Source organism: Pipistrellus kuhlii, unplaced genomic scaffold (assembly GCF_014108245.1).
Source record: "Pipistrellus kuhlii isolate mPipKuh1 unplaced genomic scaffold, mPipKuh1.p scaffold_m20_p_14, whole genome shotgun sequence".
Lineage (NCBI taxonomy): Eukaryota > Metazoa > Chordata > Mammalia > Chiroptera > Vespertilionidae > Pipistrellus > Pipistrellus kuhlii.
Genome location: NW_023425449.1, coordinates 2,461,041 through 2,488,365, shown reverse-complemented (window position 1 = coordinate 2,488,365; position 27,325 = coordinate 2,461,041). Strand labels below are relative to the sequence as shown.

General features: G+C 48.8%; 1 protein-coding gene across 1 annotated transcript; it reads right to left on the bottom strand.

Annotated features, from left to right (window-relative positions):
- Positions 1–305: 305 nt before the first annotated feature.
- On the bottom strand, positions 306–24,594 carry DNAAF11 (dynein axonemal assembly factor 11). Its single transcript, XM_045581297.1, has 12 exons — positions 24,468–24,594; positions 22,725–22,892; positions 19,407–19,484; positions 15,357–15,529; positions 14,512–14,693; positions 13,380–13,571; positions 12,457–12,528; positions 10,210–10,275; positions 7,504–7,573; positions 6,454–6,549; positions 1,885–1,988; positions 306–761 (listed from the first exon to the last, which is right to left on the bottom strand). Exons 1-12 carry the CDS (start codon positions 24,475–24,477, stop codon positions 584–586), a joined length of 1,389 nt encoding a protein of 462 aa, XP_045437253.1. The 5' UTR covers positions 24,478–24,594; the 3' UTR covers positions 306–583.
- Positions 24,595–27,325: the final 2,731 nt, after the last annotated feature.

Here is a 27,325-nt window from a genome sequence, read left to right as displayed (position 1 = left end):
CACAGTTCTGGAGGCTGGACACCTGAGTTCAAGGTGTGGCTGGTGCGGTTTCTGTGAAGTCCTTCCTGGTGTGCAGACAGCTGTCTTCTCAGTGTCCCCCCCGTGATGGAAAGAAGGGGGGGGGGAGGAGCAAGCGAGCTGTGGTTCCTCTTTTCTAAGGACACTAATCCCTCCATGGGGCCCATCCTCATGACCTCATCTGACCTAACCACCTCCAAACACCACCTCAGTGGGATTACAGCTTCCACATGGGAATGAGGGGAGGGGGTCCTACATTCGGTCCATAATACCATGTATTTTTGTCATTTAAGGAATATTTGCATTAGGTTAGTTCTATGATTTACTGAACATTCGTTTTCACTAGCACTTTATTCTAGACAAATAGTGGGTTCTAGCATATTTAAGGTACCCTTTTCATTTTAAAGTAGTTTAAGAATATTGCTGTAGCAAGTGGGAGCTGTGACACGAGGGTAGTGACACTGATAAATAACTGTGTGTGTGTCCCATGAGCGAGGTGCATACACTTTCTGTGCTGAGCAAAGCTGGGTCCTGGGAGGGGTCCCAGGCGATGCAGCCTGACGTGTCAGATCAGCGGGGGCACTTCCGGGTCATCTTCAAAGCCTGGATCTTCCTCACGGGGCACGACTTTGGGTTCGGGTCGGACTCTTCTGGGTGTGGAAGTTTTCCCTCCGACTATGTTAGCCACGTCGGGGAACGAGTGCTTGCTGGGATCCACCTCTAGTTTCTCGGTTTGTCTGCTTCTAGAGCAACCAAAAAGGCCAAAGGTAATGGGAACATCATTTAAAAATTTCAATCACAAACAGATTCAATTTGAGCATTCGTTTCTGCAACTAACGTGGGAAAGTACTACCCCGCCAGCATAGGAACACCCATAAGAGGCTGTGCCTGGTTTTCTGTGGCTCGGAGCCTTGTGGAAGCACGAGTATGACCTTGGAGTGATGGAGTGTTAGCAAGTGCTACCGGGCTGTGCTAACGCCCAGGCAGCTGTGGGGCGGTCAGCTGGTCCGAGGTCTGCTTACCTAAGTCCAAGTCTGCTTACCACAGCCGGGATCGCAGTGGGATCACTCCAGGCGGGTCTTACTCCTGAGTGTTGCTACTAAGGCTCATGGACCTGCTGGTGGTTCAGCAGCAGCCTTTACGCTACAGGTTCAGGTGATGAGCCAAGCTCCACCTGCCATGTTCCTTTCCCATGAGAACCTGCTCCTACTGCCCACACCCAGCAGCAGCTGTAGTGAAACACAGGAAAGAAGCCCCACTGGCCAGGGATTCCCATTGTAACAGTTGGTGAAACTCTAGATCAGGAGTTGGGAACGTCTGGCCCCAGGGCTGTATAATGCCCATAAAATCATCTGGCCTTGTCGGAAGCCGCCCATCATCTTCATTAGCAGAGAGGTGGACAAAGAATCTGGAAGGCTGGTCAACCTTGAAGCTCTGAAAGGTCAGGGCCAAGCACCCACTGTCTAACCAGGAAATACCAAGGGGTGGACGTTCTCGAGAGGGTGAAGGTCCTGGTGGGACAAAGCTTAAGCCACGGCCAGACGATGACCTCTGACCAGGAGGGCGACAGCAGGAGACACGATGGGGCCCCTGGCCCCGGCAGCCTGCCAGGTTGGACTCTAGGGGGTGACCCGTGGGCCATCCCAGGCAGGCAGTGTCCCAGTACCTCACTGCGACAAGAGGTCTGCACGTTCTACACCGATATGTTGTCGGGGACCCAGGACCTGGCCCACTGAGAGTCTAAGTTTTGGGAACTAACCTCATGGTATGACTCACTTTGAAACTTAAATAACTGTATCTCCAGGAAAAGTGAAGAGAATGAGATGATGACACGATGAGGCCAAAGACAGCCCCGGGGGGCGGTACCTGTTGCCCGTGTGCTCCCTGCTGCGGGACGAGGTGCTCTGCGTGGACGTGGACGTGGATGTGGACGTGGACGTTCGTGGGCCCCCTGTGATGACTTCTTCCACCTGCAACAGAAACACAGCACACGCTGAGGGGGGTGTTACGCTCCGATATGCCTTTTAAAACATTACACCTGAATATGGATGTATTTTAAGGGTCCAAAGTTACCAAGTTGTCAGAGGAAATTTTTAAAAGGTGCAATCAGTATCTTCCTATGTGAAATCAATATTGACAGTTACAAGACTTTGAAGTAAAAGGAGAACATGTCTAACTAACCATAGGTCCTTTGAAATTCTTTCATGCTTGTAAGGTGCAATCTCATTTGACACCCACAACACAGCCTAAAACGGAAAATATCCGAGGAAGTTAGGACGAACATCAAGGGTGATAATGATGTTTAAAAAGGAAAGAAAACATCCTTTTACAGTCTCACTGGAGAGTCTCTGTTGGAAATATCCTCCATTCACATGACCACCCTGCTTGGTCCATGCCTGCAATAGGGCTGAAGTGCTGGGAGGTTTATACCCCCCTCCTCCACGCTGCACCCCCCTCCCCAGCAGGAGCAGCCTTCAGCCACAGAGCCTCGGGGCTGGTGTGCCCCATCCCAGCCCATCGCCCCTTGGGTAGAGGGATCCCAAGGTGTGAGATTTGCTCCTAGAGCTGCTGGCTCAGTAGGATACTGCTTAGGGGCTGCTTCCAGACCAGCAGCCCCTCACTCACCAAATAGACTGCTGCCCTCATGGCTCTGCATTAGGTTCCGCTTCTGGGAGACCCCCCACTAAAGCAGTGGGTTACAGTCTGTGTCTCACGGTGTCACACTGCAGCAACCGTGGGACCCTCAGGAGGAAGAGAACAGCCTGGTATAACCAGACTCCCAAATGCTGACCTCGTTTCTCCTGGCTCCCACTCACATCCCAGGGAGCGCCTAGCTTAACTCTGTGTGCTGTGGACTATTTGGAAAGAACAACAATTACCTCTCTGTTTATTTGTCTATCTATCTATTATCTATCTACTTATTATCTATCTATCTATTGTATCTATCTATCTATCTATCTATCTATTACCTATCTATTCTATCTATCTATCTACCTACCTATCTATTACCTATCTATTCTATTTATCTATCTATCTATCTATTTATCTATCTATCTATCTATCTATCTATCTATCTACTACCTATCTATTCTATCTATCTACCTATCTATCTAGAGTCCATGGCAATGTTAACTTCCTCCCTGGGTTTGTGAGGCCTGTGTGGATGGGTGGGTGGTTTCCACCTAAGACTACCTTCATTCAAGTCAAGGCCCAGTTTGGGAACCACGTAGACAGGCTGCAAGACCTTCGGGTGTCCTCTCATTGACCTCCCGCCCAGGTCATGATCCTTCAGCCATATTGCCATGTGGGGGAGGTTTCTAGATTCCCCTATCCATGGCAGCCTCTGAAATGTGACTCTTTTCTTCTCATCCCGGCAGACATGGTTTGTCCTCTGGGCCATTCCTGCTGGATCAGTGGGCGGCAACTGCTCACTATCTTAGCAGGTACTGATATTCCTGAGATGTGTTAAAAACATGTAGTCTGTTTCCCTGAATTTTCTTCATTGTGTTTGCTATTCTGGATTCTATGGTTGGCAATTGGCAGATGACGGAGACCTACAGGTGTTATTTAAAAATCCTTAGATTAGAAGAGATTTCGCAGGAATGAATGTACACAGAGGAGAGAAGGGGTCCCAGATTACAGTGACCAGGCCGGCCAGCTCCCAGAGGCCCGGCCAGGAGAGGAGCCAGCAAACACAATGTCTGTGCTCAGAGCTTTGCTGTAAAGCAGGTCAGGGCGATAAATGGAGGGGGCGTTTATTGGGCTCTGCTGTTAGGAAGAGAGATGGCTCAGCATGTTTCCTGCTGTAAAGCGCAGAGCAGCTGGGAGGATGGGAACCTGTCGGAGGGGACAGTGGTCTCTCCAAGGCCGGTGGAAACAGGAGCCCACACACACCTGGGGAGTTGGGTGGATCACAGACGTCCCATTTGTGGGGTCAGGAAGGAAGGCCCAGCAGGGGAAGACAAGAGGGATGAAGTGTGTGGACATTAGCCTGATGCTTCTGGAAGTTTTAGGAATGAGGAGGAATGTTCTAGAAAAGAGTGGACGTATGAATGGAGCAGGATGACCCAGCAGCCCTCACTGCAGACCCACCTGACACCATCACCCAGAGACTAGAGGTGAGTTCAAGACGGCACAGGCAAGGGTCTCTGAGCAAAAAGCCCTGGGAAACAGATGTCCAGCTGACAGTGAAAAGGGCAGATGGGAGAGGTTTTTTAGAATCCTGGCCTGTAACGGTGACCTTCACAGTGACCTTCACCTCTGTGCGCACTGGAGCAGAACTGAGCAGTATGTTCTCCCACCAGAGCTGTAAATACATTCTGCTGTTCTGGTCGCCTGGCAACTCCCTTAATCTCGGTTAATTGTTCTGCAAGAACCCCCAAAGGACAGCACGGAGCATCTTCCTGGAGTGACCCTGCAACTTGTCCGCTGAGGGCCAGATGGGAGTTTAATGTAAATGACTGATGCAAGCCCCTTGGTGAACACCAATGTTCAGTGAAGTCCGGTTAGGCTAGGCTGGGATGAGACCAGGTGCCCCTTGCTCCCCGGCCGCTGACGGGGAGACTGTTTACAGGCGGATAACTCAGTCTGATCTCACACTTAAGAGAATATATGGGAGGCCAAGCACAAACTCTAGGAAAATGCAATTCAGGAATTCCCACTCAAACTGGGAATAACTGTACGTATGGTACCTGCAAATATGTAGCAGCTCTGGAGAAAAAGAAAAAAAATACTACAAAAAAACTTCTGAGAGACATAAAGTAAGAGTAATAAATGGAAAACATACATTATTGGATATGTAACTTTTATGGTCTTCAGCAGTATTGAAGATGAAAAACTTACAGATCTAAAACCCGAAAGGATCATGGAGGTAGGATGCTGTGTTTATTTGAAAGATGCATTAGCAACAGCAAAGGCTTCAGATCAGCTGCCTGCCCTTCCCCCCTCCCCCCCCCAACAGCACACAAACCATGATCTCCTTTTAGGAAGTAGCAGCTGCCGTTTAGTCTTTGGCTTTTCAGTTAGAATGGAAGTTTCCATACACACACACACACACACACACACACACAAAACCCCTGCTGATCACAGTGTTATACAAATGCCTACATCAAAGTCCTTAAGTTATCTCTTCCAATTCCCTATAGGATACTCTAATTAGCACACATTTCCTTAATTCATTGCAGTCACTGAGGACAATTCGATTCTTCCAGTTGTGTTTATTTTTTTCCTTGACAACAAATTGTACTTGCTGTCTTATTGCTTCAGAGTGAAAATACATAGATTACCCATAATCAATCTGCGGCAAAACTGGCTGCTATGAAGGCTTATTAGATCATTATCGAACCCTTCCTGGTCAGTCAAGGGCAAACTCGCTGCAGCAGTCACGCCCGGCCCGTCTCCATCCCCTCTTCACAAGCCAAATCCATGGTAACTGCTCATCTATTCCTCCCCTTTGACCCGACTGAGCTCAAGGCATGAGAGGACAGTAACCAAACAGGAAACAATGGACACTCAACAAAGCACCGCCATCTCTTTGGCCAGAGATGGGTTCCCTTGTCTGGGATTGAACTACAGACTCAGCTGGCCTAACCAATCAGAGGACCTGCTATTCCGCGGTGCCCAGAGAGATCTCTTTGTCTCTTTCTCTGATTCATAGCAAAAGCACATCTACGCCACCTCTCCCCACAAAGAGAAGGCAAAAAAGAGTTTTAGTTAAAATAATATCTTGTCTCTATCATAAACATGATATGAAAAATAACACTAGCCGTATTTATGGAGTGCTCACTATACATGAATGCTGTGTGTATCCTCTTTCTTAAGCATTCATTAGGACAGAGAGGCCTAGAGAGATTTATAATTTGCCCAAAATCACAAACCTGGTAAGCTCAATGCTTGGAATCCAAACACATACCAAGGCTGACAGTGTCTCCTCTCATGGTTACAGGTAAGGGAAGTGCTGACCACCAGGTAACACACATGTTCCAGTAAGGTGACCAGACATCCCAATTTTTAATAATTTGTCCTGTGGCGTTTTAAAAAAGTCCCGATTTTTTTCCCAAAAATCGGGACTTCTTTAAAACACAGAGGGACGAGGCACAAATTGTTAAAAATCGGGACTGTCCCGCCAAAAGCGGGACATCTGGTCACCTTATCCAAGAGCCATGTGATTGACAAAGGCCAACTCCCACCCACGCTCTGGTCTGCAGAGGCAAGAACTGGTCTCAGAGACAAGAACTCCTGGCAGGACCAGTCACCCTGGCCGGGCTCTCTCTTCTCCCAGGTCTTCGTTCTCCAGCCTGAGCTGGTGGGAGTAGACTTTTGGGCTTTCTCAACCAGAAGAACCTGGATCAGAAGTCCTCATCAGCCCTGCTGGGACAAGTATCTGTGGGAACCAACATACCCAGACGTAAAGTGGACCCCAATGCCGTCCCCTACCTTGGGCATGCAGACCACCAGGTGCCCTGTCGTCTGAGACCTTTTAGCAGAGCTGCTGTCAGGTTTGACCTCTGCCGGAAGGACAAGCTGAAAGGGCTGAAAGGGAATACCGAGTGTCAGGGAGCAAGTGCATCTGACGTGAGAGAGAAGTTGTGGAGGAGGTACTTTTCGTTACAAGTTTAAGACTCAACATTCAATTTCTAAAGATGAGCTTAGATTTACTAGAAAAACACTAATGCATGGGCTATGCTTGACATGCATGATCTTTTTTTTTTACCTATTTTAATGAATAGTCCGTCTAAAGCAGTGTTTCCCAAACTTTTGACATATGTGTACCCCTTCTATAATTTTTGTAACACTGAGTACCTCTCGTACTCATGAGAATGTAGAATTAGGCGCAGCTAAGCACGGTGCAGTGCATATCCCCACCAAACTCCAGTGCAACGCGTACCCCCACCAAACTCTTCCCGTACCCCTGGGGATATGAGTACCACACTTTGGGAAACACTGGTCTAAAGAATAACCATCCATCAAAATCAAATGAAACACTCATCGGTCCATTTTTTTCTAACTTGGCCGATAACAGAATTTGTGGATAAAAATCACTGTCATAAGACATGAGCGTGTTTCCATTTTAAAGTCTTCAAGAGACCTCATATGAATGATCAGAATTAGCAGACTGCTCTTTCTAAAATGATGACACTACATTTACTATGAATGGAAAGCATTGGCAATTTAAATTTAAAATTGGCATATTATTTAAATATGATTTCAAGCCATAGCCTATGACATATATAAAAGTCAGCCTTGGACAAAGTACCCATGCAACAGACACAGGATAAACATATTAATTTATCCAGCCACACAGTGGTCAGCAAACATTCCTGCTGATTAACCCTGCCCTGGCAGAATCACGTGCCTAAGAAACAGCTCTCTGATTGGCTTTCTCTTTTTCCATTTTAATATTACTTAAAAAAAAAAATGTTCATGCAACTAGCTTAGTCCAAGGCTTGGCTTTGAAGACGAAGCCAGAACATAGGGCATCCTTACCTTTCCTTTGACGGTGACTCGCACGTAAGTTGGCTGCACGTCAACATTGATCAGAGAGGTATCCATGTACCTTGAAAATTCAACACATGAAACACACTCAGTCTTGTGAGTTTCCAAGAACATTAAGTTTGCAAACAAATTTAAAAATACAAACCCACACTTAGGGGACCCTTAAAATGGAGAGATGCCGGAAACCAATCATTGTCCCACTAATAGAAAGATGTGGACAGGGAATCTGAAAGGCTGGTCAATTTTTAAAAAAATATATATTTTATTGATTTTTTTACAGAGGAAGAGAGAGGGATAGAGAGTTAGAAACATCAATGAGAGAGAAATATCAATCAGCTACCTCCTGTACACCACCCACTGGGAATGTGCCTGCAACCAAGGTACATGGCCTTGACCGGAATCAAACCTGGGACCTTTCAGTCTACAGGCTGTTGCTCTATCCACTGAGCCAAACCAGTTTCGGTGGTTGGTCAATCTTAATTGCTCTGAAAGGTTGGAGCTAATCGCTCTTGGTTTAATTGAGACATTGGGAGCTGAAGCAGCCTCCACCTGTTAGTCTTATGTAAATCCTCGCTGATTGGCTATTATTGGAATTTCCTGCCTAAAGGCTATGGGTGTATCCCATAACCTTAATAACGGGATAGCAAAGCCAGAGCGGGGTATAGTCCTGCCCCTAGAGGTGGGCTCCTGCCTGGCCCCCAATATTCCCAAATTAATACTTTTCTAGTCTCTTTCATTTGTGTGCGGCCTTCTCCAGAACTTCCCACAGAGAGAGTTTAAAATGTCCGTGCTAAATAGGCCTTAAAAATTTAGCTTTGAGTTAATCCTCAGGCCAAAGGAAATGCAATGTATCAGCAATTTCGTTTCTAGACTCACGAGTACACTTGGCATTGACTGCCCCTAACCCAAAAATATCAGAGGTCTGAAACATCAGAGGCTTGCAAAACCCAGCTTGCCATGGTCTTTCATGAATATTTTATCCTAAGCCTCTAAGACTGACATGAATAGCCAGGAATGCTGACTGCACTCTGCTTGGGGCCTGCAACCCCAGCCCTGCTTCCTTAGCTGCTCTGCATCCCTGGCGCTGCCCTGCAGCTGCCCGATAGCATCTCCCCATGGGCTCTGCTGCCCTGGAAGGCGTGGCCTGCTGAGTGAGCAAAGTCTGTGGCAGTGACCCCGGGATCCGGTGGCAATTATTCTCCTTGACTTTCTGAGCAAATGAAAGATGTAGATTTAACCTCTCTCTTTTAGCCAAACGCTATATTTAAACGTTGTTTCTAAATATACACTGAGTGGTCAGATTATTATGATCTCTGGACACACAGTAATCTGGCCACTCCGTGTATATCCTATATAATAAAAGGCTAATATGCAAAGTATCCCCTCAACCAGGAGTTCGACCAGCATGCACACACACACACACACACATTCTGAGTGGCCAGATTATTATGCATTCAGAGATCATAATAATCTGGTCACTCAGTGTACATGTACTTTTTTTTCAGAGAGGAAGGGAGGGAAATATCAATGATGAGAATCACTGATCTGCTGCCTCCTGCACACCCCCTACTGGGGACCAAGCCCGCATGTGTTCTTACTGGGAATCGGAACCTTCTGGTTTATAGGTTAACACTCAACCACTGAGCTACGCCGGCCAGGCTGCATACATATTTTAAAACAGAGGTTGTGAATAGTAGAAAATCCAGTGGTGATTCAAAAATCAGACACATTCAGGCAGCGGGGAGCCTCGGGGTTGCAGGCATGGGCTTCAGTCACACACACCTGTGAGGGAGGACTTCCTGCTTCAGTACCTTGGACCACGTTCCTTCACCTCTCTAAGCCTCAGCCTCCTCATCTGGAAAATCAAGATAAACATAGTGCCTACTCCCTGAGATAGCTATGAAGATGCATGCCTGTTGCCTAGTACATAGTGTTTATAAAACATCATTCTTATAAAATCCTGGAACTAAAAGGTAGAGTCAGGTTTCCTAAAACTCCAGGTTCAGTATCTGCCACATAAATGGGTGGCATCTTCTTTCTCCTCCTTAGGGCCGCTGAAGGTGTGTCCACCTGGCCCGACTGGCGAGATCTTGGCATGCGCTGCTTTTCTCTGCCTCAAACACCCTCCTGCCCGTTGTATGCCGACCTCATCGCTTCTCATCCCTGGGTTTTCAGTGCTCAGATCGCTGGCTTTCCCTCACTCTCTGAAAATGTAACCCCCTCCTGGATGATTCCAGGATAACAAGCCCCCCTAGTTCACCAGTTTATGAGAGACCGAATAAAATAGAGCACGTACGAAAAGCCTTGAAAAAGAGAAGACCTTTATTCTAATTCACGTGTACAAATGTTATACTCCCATCATTATTATCCATTCCTTCCTTCCTTCCTGTACTTATTGAATTCCCACCAGGTACCCGGTACTGTTTTAGGTGCTGGAGACATAAGAAGGGGGAAACAAACCAACAAAACAAAGTTCTTGCCTTTAAAAATACAAGTAAATTTATAGTTTGTCAGGTAGAAATAAAAAAGTGGGGGGCGGGGCGTGGGGAGGGGCAGAAAGAAGTGCTGGGAGGGAGTGCATACTATTTTTATCAAACCAAGTTTCATTTCAAAACGTTTCACAACTCAAGAGATTGCAACTGAGCATGAAAACAGCTAGAAGTGCCACCAAATAAATGCACAATAAAATGTCTTTACCTGTACACAGCCAGGTCCAGGATGATCTGGTTGCGTTTCTCATCATCTTTCAAAGAGAAGTCAAGTCTGAGGAATAATCCATTTTGGGGGGAAAAGAAGAAAGAAAGAAAGAAAGAAAAAAAAAAAGATGACGTCTTTAGCAATACTTTATAGATAGCTTTGTCCCATTACCAAATTTCATAATTGTTATAATTTCCAATGACACACTTATTTTGGTAGCTGAACAATGTCTACATTGATTTAAAAATTTCAACAGACACCTGTAATGTGTTCATAATTTGTTTGTTTGTTTACATTGTTTAAATGTGCAGATCTCAAAGTGAATTACATACAAAAGTGAGCATTGGTGCAGGGACAGAGACATCTGGTGGTTAAAGTTTGCTTTTCCATTCTATTGGAGTTAGCTAGGAGCAAACTCACACACCGGAAATACTCATGGAGAACTGAATGCTGCATTATCCAACATGCATGCTAGTCCTTCCGTTTTAATCGGTCTCATCTCCTTTTCCCCGGCCATCCTTTTTCTTCTCCCTTCACCGGTGACTTTCCCATCGTCTTGGGAAATGGTGAGACACTGACCATGATTTTATTTTATTTTTCTAAAAACATATATTTTTTATTGATTTTAGAAAGAGGGGAAGGGAGAGGGAGAGATAGAATCATCAATGATGAGAGAAAATCATTGATCGACTGCCTCCCACACACCTTCTACTGGGGATCAAGCTGCAACCCAGGCATATGCCCTGACCGGGAATGGCACTGTGACCTCCTGGTTCATAGGTTGACCCTTAACCAGGGAGCCACACCGCCTGGGCCAGCCCTTGATCCCCTCCGTTTCACAGAGGAGGAAACAGAGGCTCAGAGGAGCTGACCCCGCTGGGAAAGAGGCCACGAGTCCAGGGAGGCAGGATCTTTTATAAAGCCCTTGGGTCTCTCAGCTACACTGAGGCCAAACCAAGCCCTCAGTGTGACTCCCATGCTGTGCAGAATCACTCTGTCAGAGTTACTTGGTCCATTTTCTTTCCAGCATTTCACTTACCGCATTATTCTGTAAAATACATAACCCGGTAAAGAATATCAACTCAATGTTTGGAAAACGTAACCTTAGCCACAGATCTGGCTGTCAGCAGTATGTCTGCTTGTAGCAGCCACTCCTTAATTCCAACAGTCCAGCTGTATTTCAGTTACTCAATTGGCCTATGCATTTTTAAAATCTCATTTTGGGAGCTTTTTTTTTTTTAATGTGCTGGCCCCTCTGCCTTAGTTGCTATTCCCTGACGTTCCAGCCAGCCGACCCAAACTCTCCCTTCACACAGCACTTGGAAGATCATTTCAGAGGTTCCCCATAGCAGACACTGTGTTCATTCCCCAGGATCTGCTTCCCCTTTCTCACTAGAAACAGCACCGTTGATTTTACCTAGGAACAGCTCTCTGCAGAATAAAGACCACCTTTTCCAGCCGCCCTTGCAGCTCGATGAGGTCATGTGACTTAGTTCTGGGAAAGAAAGTGTTCTATGGCGCTTCCTGAAAATTTTCCTAAAGAGGTGTGTGTCCTTCCCCTTTCTTTGTTCAGCTTAGTAGAAGAGATTATAGGAGGACAAGAGAGGAACCAATTGTCCAGGTTTTGTTGACACAGAATAAGCTCCAGAGGGCACAGTGGATTGGGGAGAGGAGGGGGCGAGTCTAGGGAGGGGAGAGGATGAATTGGATTACAGAGGGTAGATCAGATATTATTACACTTAAGGATTTCCAGTGTGAATGTTTTTCCTCTCTCAATAACTTCATGGAGATATTTATTATATCCATTTTCCCCTAGCTCTCAAATGCTTTGAGGATGTGTTCCAGGGAATAAAGTAGATGGGTTGGAGACATATCAATATTCTCAGCCAGCGGCATGTTCATGGCAGAACTTAAAAAATTAATACACACAAGAACGAGGCACTGGCAATTTTCAGATATAAAATTGTAGATGTCCCAAGTTTCGAGGGAGACATGAACAACTAGGATTTCCATATGTCAAAGATCATTTTCTGGATGCCAAGGAAATAAAAATGTAACATTATGCACCCAAGAACATGATGGATGTTTTGCTTTGGAAAGTGCACACACACGTGTGGTTCTTGTGAGCGTCATTGGGCTGGTGGAGAGGGGTCAGGAGGTCAGGTGTATTCTCTGCAGAGCAAACCTGTCATGGGAGTGACCGACACCACCCATTCGGCAGCTTCGTCTCCGCGTGGGCTCACGTACTTGGGCTCATTCACGTTCAGGGCTCTCCCATCTGCAGTGATCAGCATCCTGGGTGGTTTCACCTTCTTTTCGCTTAAGGTTGGGGGTGGGTGGAACAGGGGCAGAGGGGAGGAGGAAAATAAACCAGTTACTGATCTGAGGAACAGCGTAAGAGAAAGGAATCAGATATGTGTGAAAACATCCCCATTTGACTGCTAGGAAGTCCATTCTGTGCTGGAAATGGACCTCAAAGCCAGGCTTCTGTACAAGTTGGTTGTATCTATGTCTGTTAAGCGAAAATGTGGGCAAGACAATTTGCCAGGTAATTTAATGGGGGGAAAATCCTTTTTGTGCAATACCCATGAATATTTAAATAAGTCAATTTTATGCATGATTTACCCAGATCACTGTCAATTCTCCATTTGTGTACGCAGCTTCTGCTCTCGTTAAAATGACAATTTTTAAAATGCCACATAGAATCCCTTTTATAGAAATAAAAATGCCAGCACATAAGGACCTATGTAAACGGTCTAATCACAGCAGTGTCTGCCGTGACCACACCCTGGGCCTATCCCCAATGCCCACATGGGGGAGGGATTGGGTCAGTGTGGCATAGTCATAAGGTATTCTGTAGCTGTGAAAAAATGTGCTTGTTTTTTACCTACTGATGCAAAAAGGGACAGAAAAGTATTGATGATGGCCCTAGCTGGATTGGCTCAGTGGATAGAGCGTCGGCCTGCAGATTGAAGGATCCCAGGTTTGATTCCAGTCAAGGGCACAACATGCCCAGGTTGCAGGCTTGATCCCCAGAAGGGGGGCATGCAGGAGGTAGCCGATCAATGATTCTTATCATTGATGTTTCTCTCTCTCTTCCTCTCTGAAATCAATAGGTAAGTCTGTAGGAGAGTGTTTCCTTACTTTCAACGATGGGAGAAATGGAATACCTTGATTTTTCTTTGTCTCGTCGTTGTTTCTCCATATGTCTCAGAGTTTCCAATCTCGACTCCGGAGTAAACAGAGAGGGCTTGTTCCAGAACTCCAGGTCGTCTTCCACGTCGTCTACTTTCTTTCCGTTGGGTTCTCCTTCCTGTCGTTCCGGTATCTGGAGCTGGTCTCCGCTCCCTCCAGAAGGTGGGCTAGGAGAGGACAGAGAGACCCAGAGCACGTGAGACCGAAGATGGACGTGTGAGTTTCATCCCTAACGCTGCTCCTTTCATACTTCATTCATTTTCTCGTGTATCTTCTCTTTTTTTTTTTTAAATATATTTTTATTGATTTTACACAGAGAGGAATTGAAAGGGACAGAGAGCTAGAAACGTCGATGAGAGAGAAACATCGACCAGCTGCCTCCTGCACACCCCCCACCGGGGATGTGCCCGCAACCAAGGTACATGCCCTTGACCGGAATCGAACCCGGGACCCTTCAGTCCGCAGGCCGACGCTCTATCCACTGAGCCAAACCGGTCCCGGCCATTTTCTCGTGTATCTTCTTGACAGAACCTGTCCGAAAGAGAGCTTATCTGAGCCCCGCTGGAGGAATCGCCGGTCCAGCACTGGGGCGGGCCCGCTGGGCTGGCGGCTGGCACCGGAGGACGATGGCAGTAATCAGATTCCAGGGAGCACGCACCAGCTGACGGGAGCCACCAGGGGGGTTTATCAACAGGACCCATTCCTGGGCTCCTGCAAGAGAGTCTAACTCAGCAGCTTTTGGGGTGAGGCCCAGCAATCTGTCTTTTATAATATTTGGCAGGAGGCTCTGATAATCAGACGACCTCAGGGCCCACTGAGCCTTAGCCCTGGGGGAGGGTCAGGGAGAGGAGGGCAGACGCTGCCTGTGAAAATGAGGCCGTCACACCGGTCATTGGCTTTCTATGTGTGAGCCCACTGGCTGGTTCCCGGAGACAGAGCCAGCGCCTCTGCGTACAGCAGTGGCTGCCAGAGCCTGCAGAGGAGTGAATCCCTCTTCTCACGGACCGTCTGGGACGCAGGTGATGCTTCGGGCTGCGTGGGGAGAGAACAGGGGGGGCGGCTTTTAGCAAGAGTTAGCGGGAAGCTGAACTCTAGTGATTTACATACGGGTGGCTCTCGTTCTCTGCGGGCTCCTGCTCTTCTCGAAGCTTCCTCTCAGCCTCGCTCTTATCTTGGGCTCGTCTGAGGCAGTAGGCTTTCTCCTGCTCTCTGATTTGTCGCTCAACTTCGGGGAAGTCCTGCAATGCCTGGATCCTTTCCGAACGCTCTATTTCTCTCCCGTCCAGCCACTGGAATAAAAAACAGCCATTAGCCCAGAGCCGCGATCCGAATCGGCCCCAGCTGTCTGTGATGGAATATTTTAAACTTAGAGACAATAAACTGTGCACAATAAGCAATAACCCGGTGCCATGGGGAACATCAGAAACTCTGATCTGTGTCGATGTTGATTTTATACGACCAACAACATTCCTCTCAAGTAGATCACCCCTTCAGCGAGATAAATGGTGATTAAGATCCTCAAGTTGCCTAGCAGGCTTGGCTCAGGGGTTGAGCGTTGACCTATGAACCAGGAAGTCACGGTTGGATTCCCAGTTAGGGTACATGCCCGGCTTTCAAAGTGGATCCCCAGTAGGGGGCGTGCAGGAGGCAGCTGATCGATGTTTGTCTCTCTTTGATGTTTCTATCTCTCTCTCCATCTCCCTTCCTCTCTCTCTCAAATCAGTAAAAACACATTTTAAAAAAAAAAAAAAGATCCTTGCATTAACCAGCCTATTTTTCAGTTTTAGTAAACAGTTCTGCTAGCCCAGAAACCTCAGCCAAACGCTTTTACAGGCTCAGGACGCCAAGGAGTTGGTTTTGATTTTCTGGAATGTTTCATCCTCTGCATCGGGAGAGCAGTGGTTGCCTGTTGGCATTTTCACCGAGATTTCTGCGTCCTGGAGCGAGCGCACCTTCAGCTGCCGGAGCGTGGCCACCACGAACGGCCGGTAGCCCTGGAAGTCTGCGCATGGGTTGCCCATGAGGAAGAGCTCCCTCAGGTGGACGTTGCCTCGCAGGGTCTCCACGCTGCTCAGCTCCCCGATGAAGTTTACGGTCAGGTCAAGTTTTGTCAGCCCCTCGCATCCTGGCGGGAGAAAGGAAAGCAAAGAAATAGATCGCGTTGGTCATAAAACGTGGGAGCTGTCCCCCTGAGCTGCCGGCCATGGTTCACAGACGCAGCAGTGGCCTCAGTGCGTGCAGGTCCGCTGGTGAATGGCACCGCTGACCAAATCCCACCCCTCCCAGCCCGGCGCCGTGGCCCCGGGAAGGTACCAGCCTTGTCTCTCCCATGTGTAGAACCAGAAGGACATAGGTACCCAGGTTGTTGGGAAGATGGTATGAAATGATTCAGAACCCCAGTCACCGTAGCCCAGGCCTCATTTCGATATCCCACAGGTGAGAGAAGATAGAAGCAGGGTGGGGAGAAGGGACAGAGAACCTGGGGGTGGGATGAGAGTGAAGCCTGCAGCTTCCTCCTCAGGACGTCACAGGGTGAGGCCCCCAATGAGAGCATCGAGGGGGGCAGAACAAGCACAGGCCGAGCACACTGTCTGGAAACGTCCCAGAGCAGAGGGGAGTCGAGGCTGGTCACCCCTCGCAGCAGGGCTTAGGGGTCTGAGCACCAAATAAAGACCCACGTTTTCCAACAAAGGTATGGAGTGAGCTTTGAGATTTTAAACTGTGAGTTTATTACCACAGTAAACATATGAATCAGTAAAAAGATGACTATCCAAAATGCAGAAGAACAGCCCTAGCTGGTTTGGCTCAGTGGATAGAGTGTCGGCTTGCGGACCCAACGAGCGAAAGATTCCAGGTTCGATTCCTGTCAAGGGCATGTACCTGGGTTGCAGGCTCCTCCCAGCCTGGGCATGGTCTGGGCATGTACAGGAGGCAACCAATCGATGTATTTCTCTTATCTCGCTGTTTCTCTTTGTCTTTCCCTCTCTCACTCTCTCTAAAATATATCCTCGGTGAGGATTAAAAACAAAAACATGTACAAGGAACAAATAAACACTCATATATTATAGATTCTACTACATAGGTGATGGCAATTCATGACTTCACATCTTCAAAGACAATCCTATATATGAAAAAGGAAAAGAAAGCTGCTATTTCTATTAAACTTGCAACAATAGAGACAAAATTCTACATAAGATTGTTAAGCTTATAAGACTATAATTATACTTTCCAGCATTCAATCGGACAAGACATAATACAGGGTTTTAAATGTTTTCCCCTGGGTCCAAAATTTCATTTGGATACATCAACTGAGGACAGGTGATTGTACAAAGCTGATCAGCACAGCTCTTTCACAATGGCAGACATCATTAAAAAACACTGCAGGCACCACACAATGAGGATTGTTTGAAACCCAACAATGTGCTTGAAAATTCGGTCATTAAATTATAAAACTGTGGCCTTGGCCAGTTGTATGAAAAGTTAACACGAAACCGCATGTGTCTATAAATACGATTAAGGCTACGTCTCCACGTCTGCGTGTTTGTTCTGCGCTGGGAAGAGATGTCAGATGGTGCTGATGAAGTGCGGAAGATATATTTGGGGCAATCTAACTTAAGACCCAGGCTCCCGGGTCTTTCCCAGTTACTCTGACAGATTCTGGGAGCCATTTCAATGCTGTTTCTCTTTCATGGAAGAGCAGCCTGACATTCGAAAGACTCCATCGGGTTTAAGAATTCGTATATTTTTGGGTTTTGCTGTAATGTTGCATGTGAAGGACCCTCCAAATGTTCATCATATTTTTCAGAGTGGTGGATTCTTAAAAAAAAATTATATATATATATTCTATTGATTTTTTGCAGAGAGGAAGAGAGAGGGATAGAGAATTAGAGACATCGACGAGAGAGAAATATCAATCAGCTGCACCCTGCACACCTCCCACTGGGGATGTGCCCACAACCAATGTATGTGCCCTTGACTGGAATCGGACCTGGGACTCTTCAGTCCACAGGCTGACACTTTACCCACTGAGCCAAACTGGTTTCGGCAGAGTGGTGGATTCTTAATTTTCCTTCTACTCAGCCGCACATTAGAAATCCAACCACACTGGCCATCTTACAGAATAATTCCCACTGAGCGAGCCAGGCTTAAGCATGCCTCCTCGTGGGAGTTAGCGCTCCTTTCCTTCACCGAGTCCCACCCTGGCCTCCGTCTCCGCAATGACCCAGCTCAATCATCCCGGGGTGTGTGTGTGTGTGTGAAGGTCATTGAAATCAACCACACTGACTGCCCAAGGGGGAAAGCTCAGGCTGTCAGGATCCGCACTTCCCGGTTAGGGTGGGTGAGAAGGAGGGATGGGAAAAGAAGGCACTTTACTCTACTGCAGGGATCCCACAACAGGGAAAAGGGAAAAAAGGATGCTAGCTATTCTTTCCAGTCCAGCAAAACAAACAGAAATGCAACTTATGTTTAAAATTATATTGAGATTTACTCAAGTGGGTGGGCTGAATGTGTATACTCATCTTCCTCCTCTCTCTTTCTCTCTCTCATCTTTAAAATTAAATAAAAAGTGCCTATTTGCCAGCAGACAAGCCGCCCATCCCTCCATACATATCCTCAAACCGTCCTGGCCCAGGGCATCCCTATCAGAGCAGGGAGGGAGGCATCGCAGGAAGAGCATCCAGGTAACAGGCCCCAGGTGGACCCAGTTCCCGAAGCCCCGAAGACAACAGTGACGATGCTGCCCTCCAGTGGTGGATGGCCACGCCATGCGGCAACCAGATTTGTCCATGTCCTTTCAGATGCTTTCCGAAAAATCACAAGCCATGGCCACGCCAGCCGAGAGTGAGAGTTTTTACGAGTCCTCTGAAAAACTTAGACTGATATTTCACAAAACCTGGACCCTGATTAATGTGCCATGACTTTTGCTTTCAGGGGAACACGGTGACAGGGCTGCACAGTGGTAGCTGGGAGAGCAATGACTCTGTTTCTACCGCAGGAAAATGCGGGAAGGACCATCTCAGTGCCAGCTCTGAAATAGCCGTGGGTCTGGTAGTGATGACAGTCTAGGCTTTGAGGATGAAAGTCTTAAGTGCAGGATGAATGTCAGTTTTGTGCACCAGGAGGTGAAGAGGCTAAACTTGACCATCACCTGAGTAAAACCCTCCTAATGTGAGCTCCTGGCAGATGGGAGTGGGCGTGTCTGCCGCTGTGCCCGCCTCTGCCCGCTCCCACAGCCCCCAGCAGCCCCGCCGGCCAGGCCAGAGGCTGCACCTGGGATCCCAGCCTCACAAGAACAGAGGAGCCCTGCTGGCCACCAAGTCAACCAAATCCTTTCAGACTAACAGACACTTAGGACAAAAATAATAATCATAACTGCAAAAGAGAAGCCGCAGAGTAACACAGGGAACCTTTCTCTGCAGAGCAAGGCAAGGCGGGTTAAATGAGGAATGCGGGTTAAAAGCATGGAGGACCAATCTAGCGCCACCAAAATATATTTAAAAGAAGTTTGAGGGGAGATCAGATAATACAGAGGTGATGGGTATGTCTATTACCTTTGATTATGGTGATGGGCTCACACATGTGTACATACAAATTGTATGCTTTAAACATGTGCAGGCTTTTATAGGTCGATTTTTACCTCAATAAAGCTATTAGTTAAAAAGAATTGTGCTCTAAAGCAATGGTTGGCACACTCATTAGTCAACAGAGCCAAATATCAAGAGGACAATGATTGAAATTTCTTTTGAGAGCCAAATTTTTAAACTTAAACTGTATAGGTAGGTCCATTGTTATTAATTTAATTAGGGGACTCCTAAGCTGGCCTTCGCTAAAGACTCAAGGGGCCAAAGAGCCACAGTTTGCCGACCACGGCTCTAAAAGACACCATCAAGAAAGTTGACAAGAAGCTCCCCAAAATGGGAGGATATATTGTTTAAGCAATACTGTTTAAATCAAATCTTAAATCCCCATTTTAATTCGCAAAAATAAGAAGAAATTCTTACCTTCCAGATTTTCAATTTTTTCAATGTTGTTTAAAGCTAAATTCAAATATTCGAGTTTCTTGAGTTTGCTGACATTTTCTGAAATACACAAAGGTAATTAACCTTCAAGATCAAATTTGTATCATCTATTGTGAGGACAGTAAAGATAATCTAATAATTATTATAGCTATCAAAACCATGCTGGTCTTTCAAATCCACACCTGTCCCCCACAGCCTGTGGGTTGTCAAGTAGCATCTGTTTCTCCCTCCATCCTTTCTCCTGGAAGCCAGCTCTGCTCACATCTCTGCCTGGCCCTGACTCCGGGGGTTAGGCCTACTTAGCCTAACAGGGCCAGTGCATGGCAACCCCATGTCCCATGCTAGTAACAGCTAAGGGTTCCAGGAATAAGTCAACCAGCCTATGGCAGTCTCCTGGCAACGGTGTGATGCGGGGGAGAGCACCCAGGCCAAGAGCTTCGTACGGGCCAGATGAAAAGGGAAGCTCTGTATTCCATGCTTGGGGAGTTCCTTTCTCTTTTTCTGCTGGATGTTTACAAAGGAAGAGGTGTGATCCCCTATTGATACTCAAGTCAGCTTGCGAACAGAAGGGGACCAGGTCCTGGATGAAGCCCACGGTGGCTGCTGGGGCAGAGAAGGAATCAACCAACCAAGAGGTGGAGCCTGCCTATCTCTAGACGCATGGCTGGGTCCCACACTAGGGTTCCTTACTGGAAGCCTGATGGAGTTGGGTCTTCCTTTACTTGGAGCCCAAGTCCCTCTGATACAGGACCGTTGTATTTAATAAACAAGAAAGACGACGTAGCCCGGCCTGTGTGGACTCAGGGACTGAGAGTCAACCTGTGAACCAGGAGGTCACAGTTCAATTCCTGGGCAGGGCATGTGCCTGGGCTGCAGGGCTGCTCCCCAGTAGGAGGCATGCAAGCGGTGGCTGATCACGTATTCTCTCTTTCATGTTTCTATCTCTCTCTCCCTTTCCTCCCTTCTCTTAAACCAATAAAAATGTATTTTAAAGGAAGGAAAGAAAGCCTATGTAGGCAAAGCAACCACCATGAGTAAGTCCAGAAGTCAATGGCCTTGGAAAGCAGCTAACAACACCTTGGCTAGCACTGCTGAGTGCTTATCACACGCCTCGTGATTTTCTGAGCATGCTGCATACATGATGTCGCTGATCCTCAAAATAACTCTGCGAGGTGAAAACCCTGTTTTTAAAGGAGAATACCCAGGGGTGAAGCCTCATCCACGTGTCTGGAGTCAGGAGGCGGAGCCAGGAAATCCTTCCCCAGAGCTTGGCGGTGAGTCACTGCGCTCCCTGCGCCTTGAGAGAACAGTTCTTTCTCAGACCCCACGAATGCCAGTCCCCCACGGAGGAGGGTGTGACTGGGCAGCCCCGCTTAGGGACTGCTTCCTCCGAGTGTTTCAGGGGCAGGAAAAGATCAAATATGATGACTTATAACTATCACCCTTATCATCCCATTTCATTTTAAAATTTATGAAATATCATCTATGTGATCATAGACCCAAGGATAACAGTTTCCACCTCTGCAGTCGACTCGTTTTTAAATATGAGAACTTCAGGAAAAATTACTCAAGTGCTCTCAGCAGTTCCGTTACCCTAAACCGTACCGATGCCTGAGCATTTGAGACTCAAAGGACATGCAGAGCGCCACGTGATGAGGGTTTTGACAGATAAGAGTGTCTACTCTGCATCCCAAACAGAAGCACCTGAAGTTAACACATGAATTTGCCAGCCCGCAACCAAATACCTCCTCCTTCCCACACGTGTTAGATGCATTACCTCTTCAATACTAAAAGCATCATCTGGCAGAAAACACGTAGGTCAGATGTGTTAGGGAAGGATGTGCCCAAGGCCTTCGGGACCAATGGGCAAGGGGGTCAGAGAGATAGAGGCTCATAAGTAAAAGTGCCTAGAGCCTCCAGGGTGGCAGGGAGGGGTCTGAGCATCCTCGCCCAAGCCATCCTGGAGGAAGCTGCCACCAGCCGCCATAACCAGCCCCATCCCACCCCAATTCAAGCAGCTCTGGACTCCCAACGGGGCCCAGGCCTGAGGCTCATGGGAAAGTCATTACAAACGCAGATTCTGGGAGCCCTCCCCCCAGATTCTGGGCCCCATTTTAACAGGATCCCTCAGCTCACAGCTGGACCGACAACAAAGCAGAGCCTTCCCAACTGCATCTCCAGTGAGGGACAGAGCTCAGGAGCTCAGACGAACTCCCATCCCCAAGGCACACGAGCAAGCAGAATCCAAGAGAGGTCCTTTTCCCAGCTGAAGGCGTGCCTGACTGCCTCCGAAAACCCCCATCATCAACATGCAAAAGGCTGTTTCATTTCAGACTACTTCGGAAGCCGAAAATGTAAGCCTTCTCGCAGCTCTGAAAAGGACTGAAATCTATGCTCTCGTCCGCCATTGTGAGGAGCCAGCTGTGCAGATGGCAATGCGGGGCCTCTGTCAGAACTGCCGATCAGGAGGGCCCTTCAATGCCGCATGCGTGAGAGCTGCTGGCTGTCAGAACAGCCTCTTCATTGGGCAGCGGGCTAAGTTTCCCGTTTCTGGAAAAGTCAAAGATGCTGGAAATCACATTCTGAAGAAATAGAAAGAATTCTAATACAGCGTCAAAAAGATGATGCAAATCCTAGGTCTTTGCACATTGAGAGCCAACTGGGAATTACCCAGCCAACCAGAGGCAAGCACACCCCAGTTCTCTGGCCCTGAGTGTACACACACACACACACACACACACACACACACACACGCCTGGGAACTTCTCCTGTGAGGCTGCCACTCTGGGAAGGTGAGTAGCGTCCCTGGGCCCTGAACACCCCCAACACCCACGCACACTGGTGACAACCACAAACGTCTGCAGCCTTGGCCCAACGCCCTGGTGGAGGCACTCGCACATCGCCGCGAAGAGTGAAAACCTAACCTAAGGGCTGACCTCTGGCTCCAGGCTAGCCCCACAGGTGTTGTTGCTCACTCTGCCTTATTAACCCCGACTCCACCCTTTGCCCTCCAGCTCTGACTGGTCCTCCCTTCTGCTCCAACCTTCCTGCGCTGGCCAGGGCGCCCTGGGTACGTGACAGTACGAACCCTGGCAGCAGGTGTGACCTGCTCGGTCAGCACAGGCTCCGAGCATGCTTTCACGCCGCCCTTACACCACTCGTGACCGCTGTGTCCGTTCCCCCATGAAATCCTTTCTTAGCTGCTGCCTTCCTCCTAAGGGTAGCACTGTCTCATCCACAGTTCTCCCATCCCACTCCAGGGGCTCAAGAAACCAGGAGAATCAAGTCCCGGAAACTTACCGATCTTCCCGATGAGGTTGTTTTGAAGGTAGAGGATCTTTAAGTCTCGGCACCATTTGTCAATGTGCTCCAGCCTTTCTATTTCCTGCTGATGCAAGGAGAGCTCCTCCAGGGAGAAAATCACACACTCGTTGTGCTCGGCATTCCGTCGGATGAGGTCTTCTGTGACTGCAAGGACATTTGTCACAGGTCACACATCTGCCCTCGTGTTCATCATGGGTTATGACATGACTGCCACATGGGTCTCTCCTTGCAGTTCAATCAAAGAGCTTGGAGCAGTGCTGCCCCCTGCTGGAGGTTCTGGCCCATCATGGGTCAGAGGGAAGGGACATGACAACATAGTTTTGTCTCTTTTGAGCAGGGTTTACACACATTTAAAAAATATATAAATATATATAATAAATAAATATAAATATATACTATATATATATATATATATATATAATTGACTTCAGAGAGGAAGGGAGAGTGAGAGAGATAGAAACATCAATGATGGGAGAGAATCATTGATTGGCTGCCTCCTATATGCGCACACTGGGGATCGAACCCCCAACTCTAGTACGTGCCCAGACCAGGAATCCGACCTCCTGGTTCATTGATTGATGCTCAACCACTGAGCCATGCCAGCTGGGCTGCACACATTTTGCAGTATGGATGGAGACAGAGTAGATGGGTGAGGATGTGGGCATGTTGACATGGCAACTCGTGGTCAAACTGGGTGAGATGATGGAGGTAAACCAAGGCAGAGCAACTTGCTCCTGAGAGGCATGCGGGGCCGACAGAGGCAGCAGTGAGGAGGGGTGCAGCCATTCATTCACTCGCTGGTCAACATGAGTGTAACGAAAGCTGCAGAGGAGAGAGGGACCCCCAGAGTTCACATCGCAGTTTTATAAAGCAACTGCCACACGGTCTGTTTTCTGAGGAATGGCAGGAGCCGCTCGGAGGAAGCGGAGTGACAGGAGTCTCCTGCGCGGGGATGTGTAGCACCAGGTTGGCCGGACGGTGGCACCAAGGGGCTGGAGACAGGACCCTAGGGTCCACAGCTCGAACCAAGGACAACACACAGGTCATCTTCATAGGATACACCAAAATCGAGGGGACTCTGACAGAACCCCTGTTAAAAATTATTAATCCGAGCCCTGGTTGAGCACCTCAGTTGGTCATCATCACCATAAGCAAAGGTGGTGGGTTTCATCACCATCAGGTACATACAAAAATCGACCAATGCCCTAACCGGTGTGGCTCAGTGGATAGAGCATAGGCCTGCGGACTCAAGGGTCCCAGGTTCGATTCCGGTCAAGGGCATGTACCCATTTAGGCACATCACCAGTATGGGTGTGCCAGAGGTAGCTGATCATCGATCTGTCTCTCTCATCGATGTTTCTAACCCTCTATCCCTCTCCCTTCCTCTCTATAAAAATCAATAAAATACACACATCGGCCCGGTGTGTCCGACCCTGCACTTCCACTGAGCCTTTCAGCCACGCCCTCGCCCGCCCCATTTCACAGAGGAGGACCCCAGCCCCTCAAAGGCAGGCTGCCAGGCGGAGCCGGGCGGAGGAGGGCCTGGCACAGCTGGTCTGCCCAGGGCGAAGGGGCGGGGTTTGCAGAGCTGGGCTTGGTCTGCGGGCGGGAAGGGGCAGCCGTGGTCCGAAGCTGGCGCCGAGGGTCCCAGTGGCCCCGGGCCAATGCCAGGAAAGGGGACGATCGAAAGCGACAGGCGGGAAAGGAAGGGGCGCTTACTCCGGCCCATGGTGCCTCTGCGGGTTCGTGGGCCCCGATGCGGGACCCAGAGTCCCGCGGACTCCCCTCAGGCTCCCCGGTAGCGGCTCCGCGCGTCCAAAGCTGCCCTGGGAACCATGGCAACGGGGACGCTACGGAGGCCGCGCGGAGCCAGGCGGCGCCGCGTTTCCTGAACGCGGGAGGAGCAGAGCGGTGAGACCCGGGGTGGAGGGCCTCCGGGGCTGTCCCAACCCCAAACCTCGCCTCTTCCCCGTCCCCGCCCTCCACCTGCCACAGGCCGATCCCCTTTCCTCAGAGCTCTGGCCAGATCCACCCAGAGCCACCGGGACCCTCAGTTCCTGGTGAGACCCGCCTGCTGGGCGTGCCTCCGGGCCTGCCCCAACCTTCTCATCTTTTTGCATTTTATCTCTCTCACACCTCCCATAGCCAGGCCATCTGGATTTGGCTTCCACTCCACATACTAGCGGTGTGCCCTTAAGCTTCCTGAGCCTCAGTTTCTCCCTGTTGTAAGATGAATAATGATAATGACCGCAAGGGTCCCTGGGAAGCTTGAAGGAGATAATGGGAATGAAGGACAGACACTTGGTAAAAGCAGCGGCTCAGTAGGAAGGTTCCTTGTCGTCTCTTTAAAGTCACACCCAACACCAGTCAGTTTCCTACTAAAAATTTTTCTAAAAATACCACCCGCTATGAAGGCCTGGAACAGGGGGCAGGGGTGGGCTAGAAGAGGTCAATGAGAGGGGACAGGAAGAGTGACATAAGTAATACTTTCAACAGTAAAGATTTTAAAAAATAAATTAAAAAATAAAACACCACCCCTTACCCCTCTGTCAACTCTCCCTAGGCGCCACTGTCTCAGTGGTAAAGGGTAGGAAGTTACGTGCTGTGGCCTCGCACTCACCTCCCAGGAGCCCAGGCCTCTCTCCCGAGGTGCCCCATACACGGTCCCCCCATTTTGGACCAGGGATGCTCATTCGCCCTCCGATGTCTGGATGTCTTACGCCCCCCAAACGTTTAATGTGTAATTATTAGAAAACGACCACCCTCGACCCCATTTGCAACAACGAAGAGGCGATATGTAAAAGAGGAAAACAGAAGCCCCCTCTCAGCCCAGTCGTAGTCACGTCTTGATCTGTGCGTGATGCTTGCATTTTCAGAGAAGGTCCACGGAGCACTGCTGAGTGTTCACGGCTCGTGGTGGGCCGTGATTCGGGTTTGCAGGCGGGAGGTGAGCACATGGATGGAGTCAGAGCGGCAGGAAAGCCAAAGCAGGGGTGGGGGTGGGGTAGGAACTGATCAGGGAGGCAGTGGAGATGCCTGCAGAGCGGGGGGCTTCTGGGACAGTGAGCCTGAGAAATTAATCAGGGTGGTGGAGGTGTTAGATGCCAGGCCAAAGGAACAGAACCGGAATAGTGGAGTTACAGTGGTGTTCTAAGGAGATGCCCAAAGCCACTCAAACTATAAATTGAGGGGATATCCACCGTCATTTCACCACGTGTTGGAAGGAGGGCGGTGTGGGGTGAAGAGTCTGACCTCTGGCTTTGGGGATCCAGTTCACCAATCCACAGATTCATTATTGCGTGGCCTTTGCGTGGCATCTGACAGGTGATGGGGCTAAAGCTTACCCATTTCCACACGATCATGTGTGGCCGAGCCGCTGGCAGGTGTGTGTGCTAGGAGATGGCCCACCGTAAACTTGAGCATGTTGACAGTGAGGGTTTATCAAGGCTGAAACCTGGCTTCTGGCAGGAAGCTGGCACTAGGGGGGGATCCAGATAAGAAGGTGGTTTCTGAGATGACGGAGGCAGGAAATGAGGTCCAGTATAAAGGACCTCAGTGTCTGGGGTCCAAACAGGCAGACAGTCTAGGACTCTAGAAAGTTCTCAAGAGCAATGGCAGCCCAGGGGACTGGTGTATTGACCCTGAGCTTCTTCCTCGCCTTCAGACAAACTCACTCTTGAACTCGCAACCTCACTCTTATACTCTGCAGTGGTCCCAGGGGCCTTGAATCCTTCCTGCAAAACGTAACGTCTCTGAAGCCGGGGTCTTCTATCGGTCCCTCCGCACTTGAAGCAGTGGGACTATCACTCTCACTCTGCATATGTGCTCAGAACGCTGCCCAATGCTTTGAGGTGCTAATTAATTCTCACAGCAGCCCTTGGCTCCAGGCAGGGTTATCCTCTGCATGTTACAGATAGGGAAACTGAGGCCCAGTGAGAGTATATAAGTAGGATAGTGGATCCAGGCTTTTGTGGCTTCACAGACATCCAAACTACATCGTTTTCCAGGCTGAAAGCTAGATAAGGGCAGGAAGGGAGTTTGTCTTTCATCTCTGGATCCGAGCTCTCAGCACAATTCTGGACACTCACCAGGTGCCCAGTACCTGCTAGCTGGGTGATTGAATGCACGAGTCAGTGAGTCACTCTCTCCTGGATGGTGGCTGTCCTGGAAGAGGACCATGCCTCATGACTTCAGCGGGATCATCACAAAGGTGTCCATTGTTTAGGGAGATGGAGCAGGTTACCCTGGAAGGGTGCCCCGTCCTCTGGGCACCAGACACATCCGTGTCTTTGGGACCTTTGCACCCAAATCTAGGATAAGAGCGCCTTCCAGGAACAGGGTCTGGACAGGGAGTTCCCGCCCCCTGGTGAGACGAAGGGGAGCCCCGGGTGATGAATCGGGGAAAACAGGAACCTGCGTAATCATGTGTCACGGGCCAGGCCGGGCTGGTTATGCCGTGCCCTCCTTCAACCCACATCACGTGTTTCTCAGCAGCAGAGCACCCGTGAGGCATGAAGGACAGGCTTACCGATGAGCTGTGGTCGCTCCAGTCCAGGGACAGGAAGGGAAATTGGGCA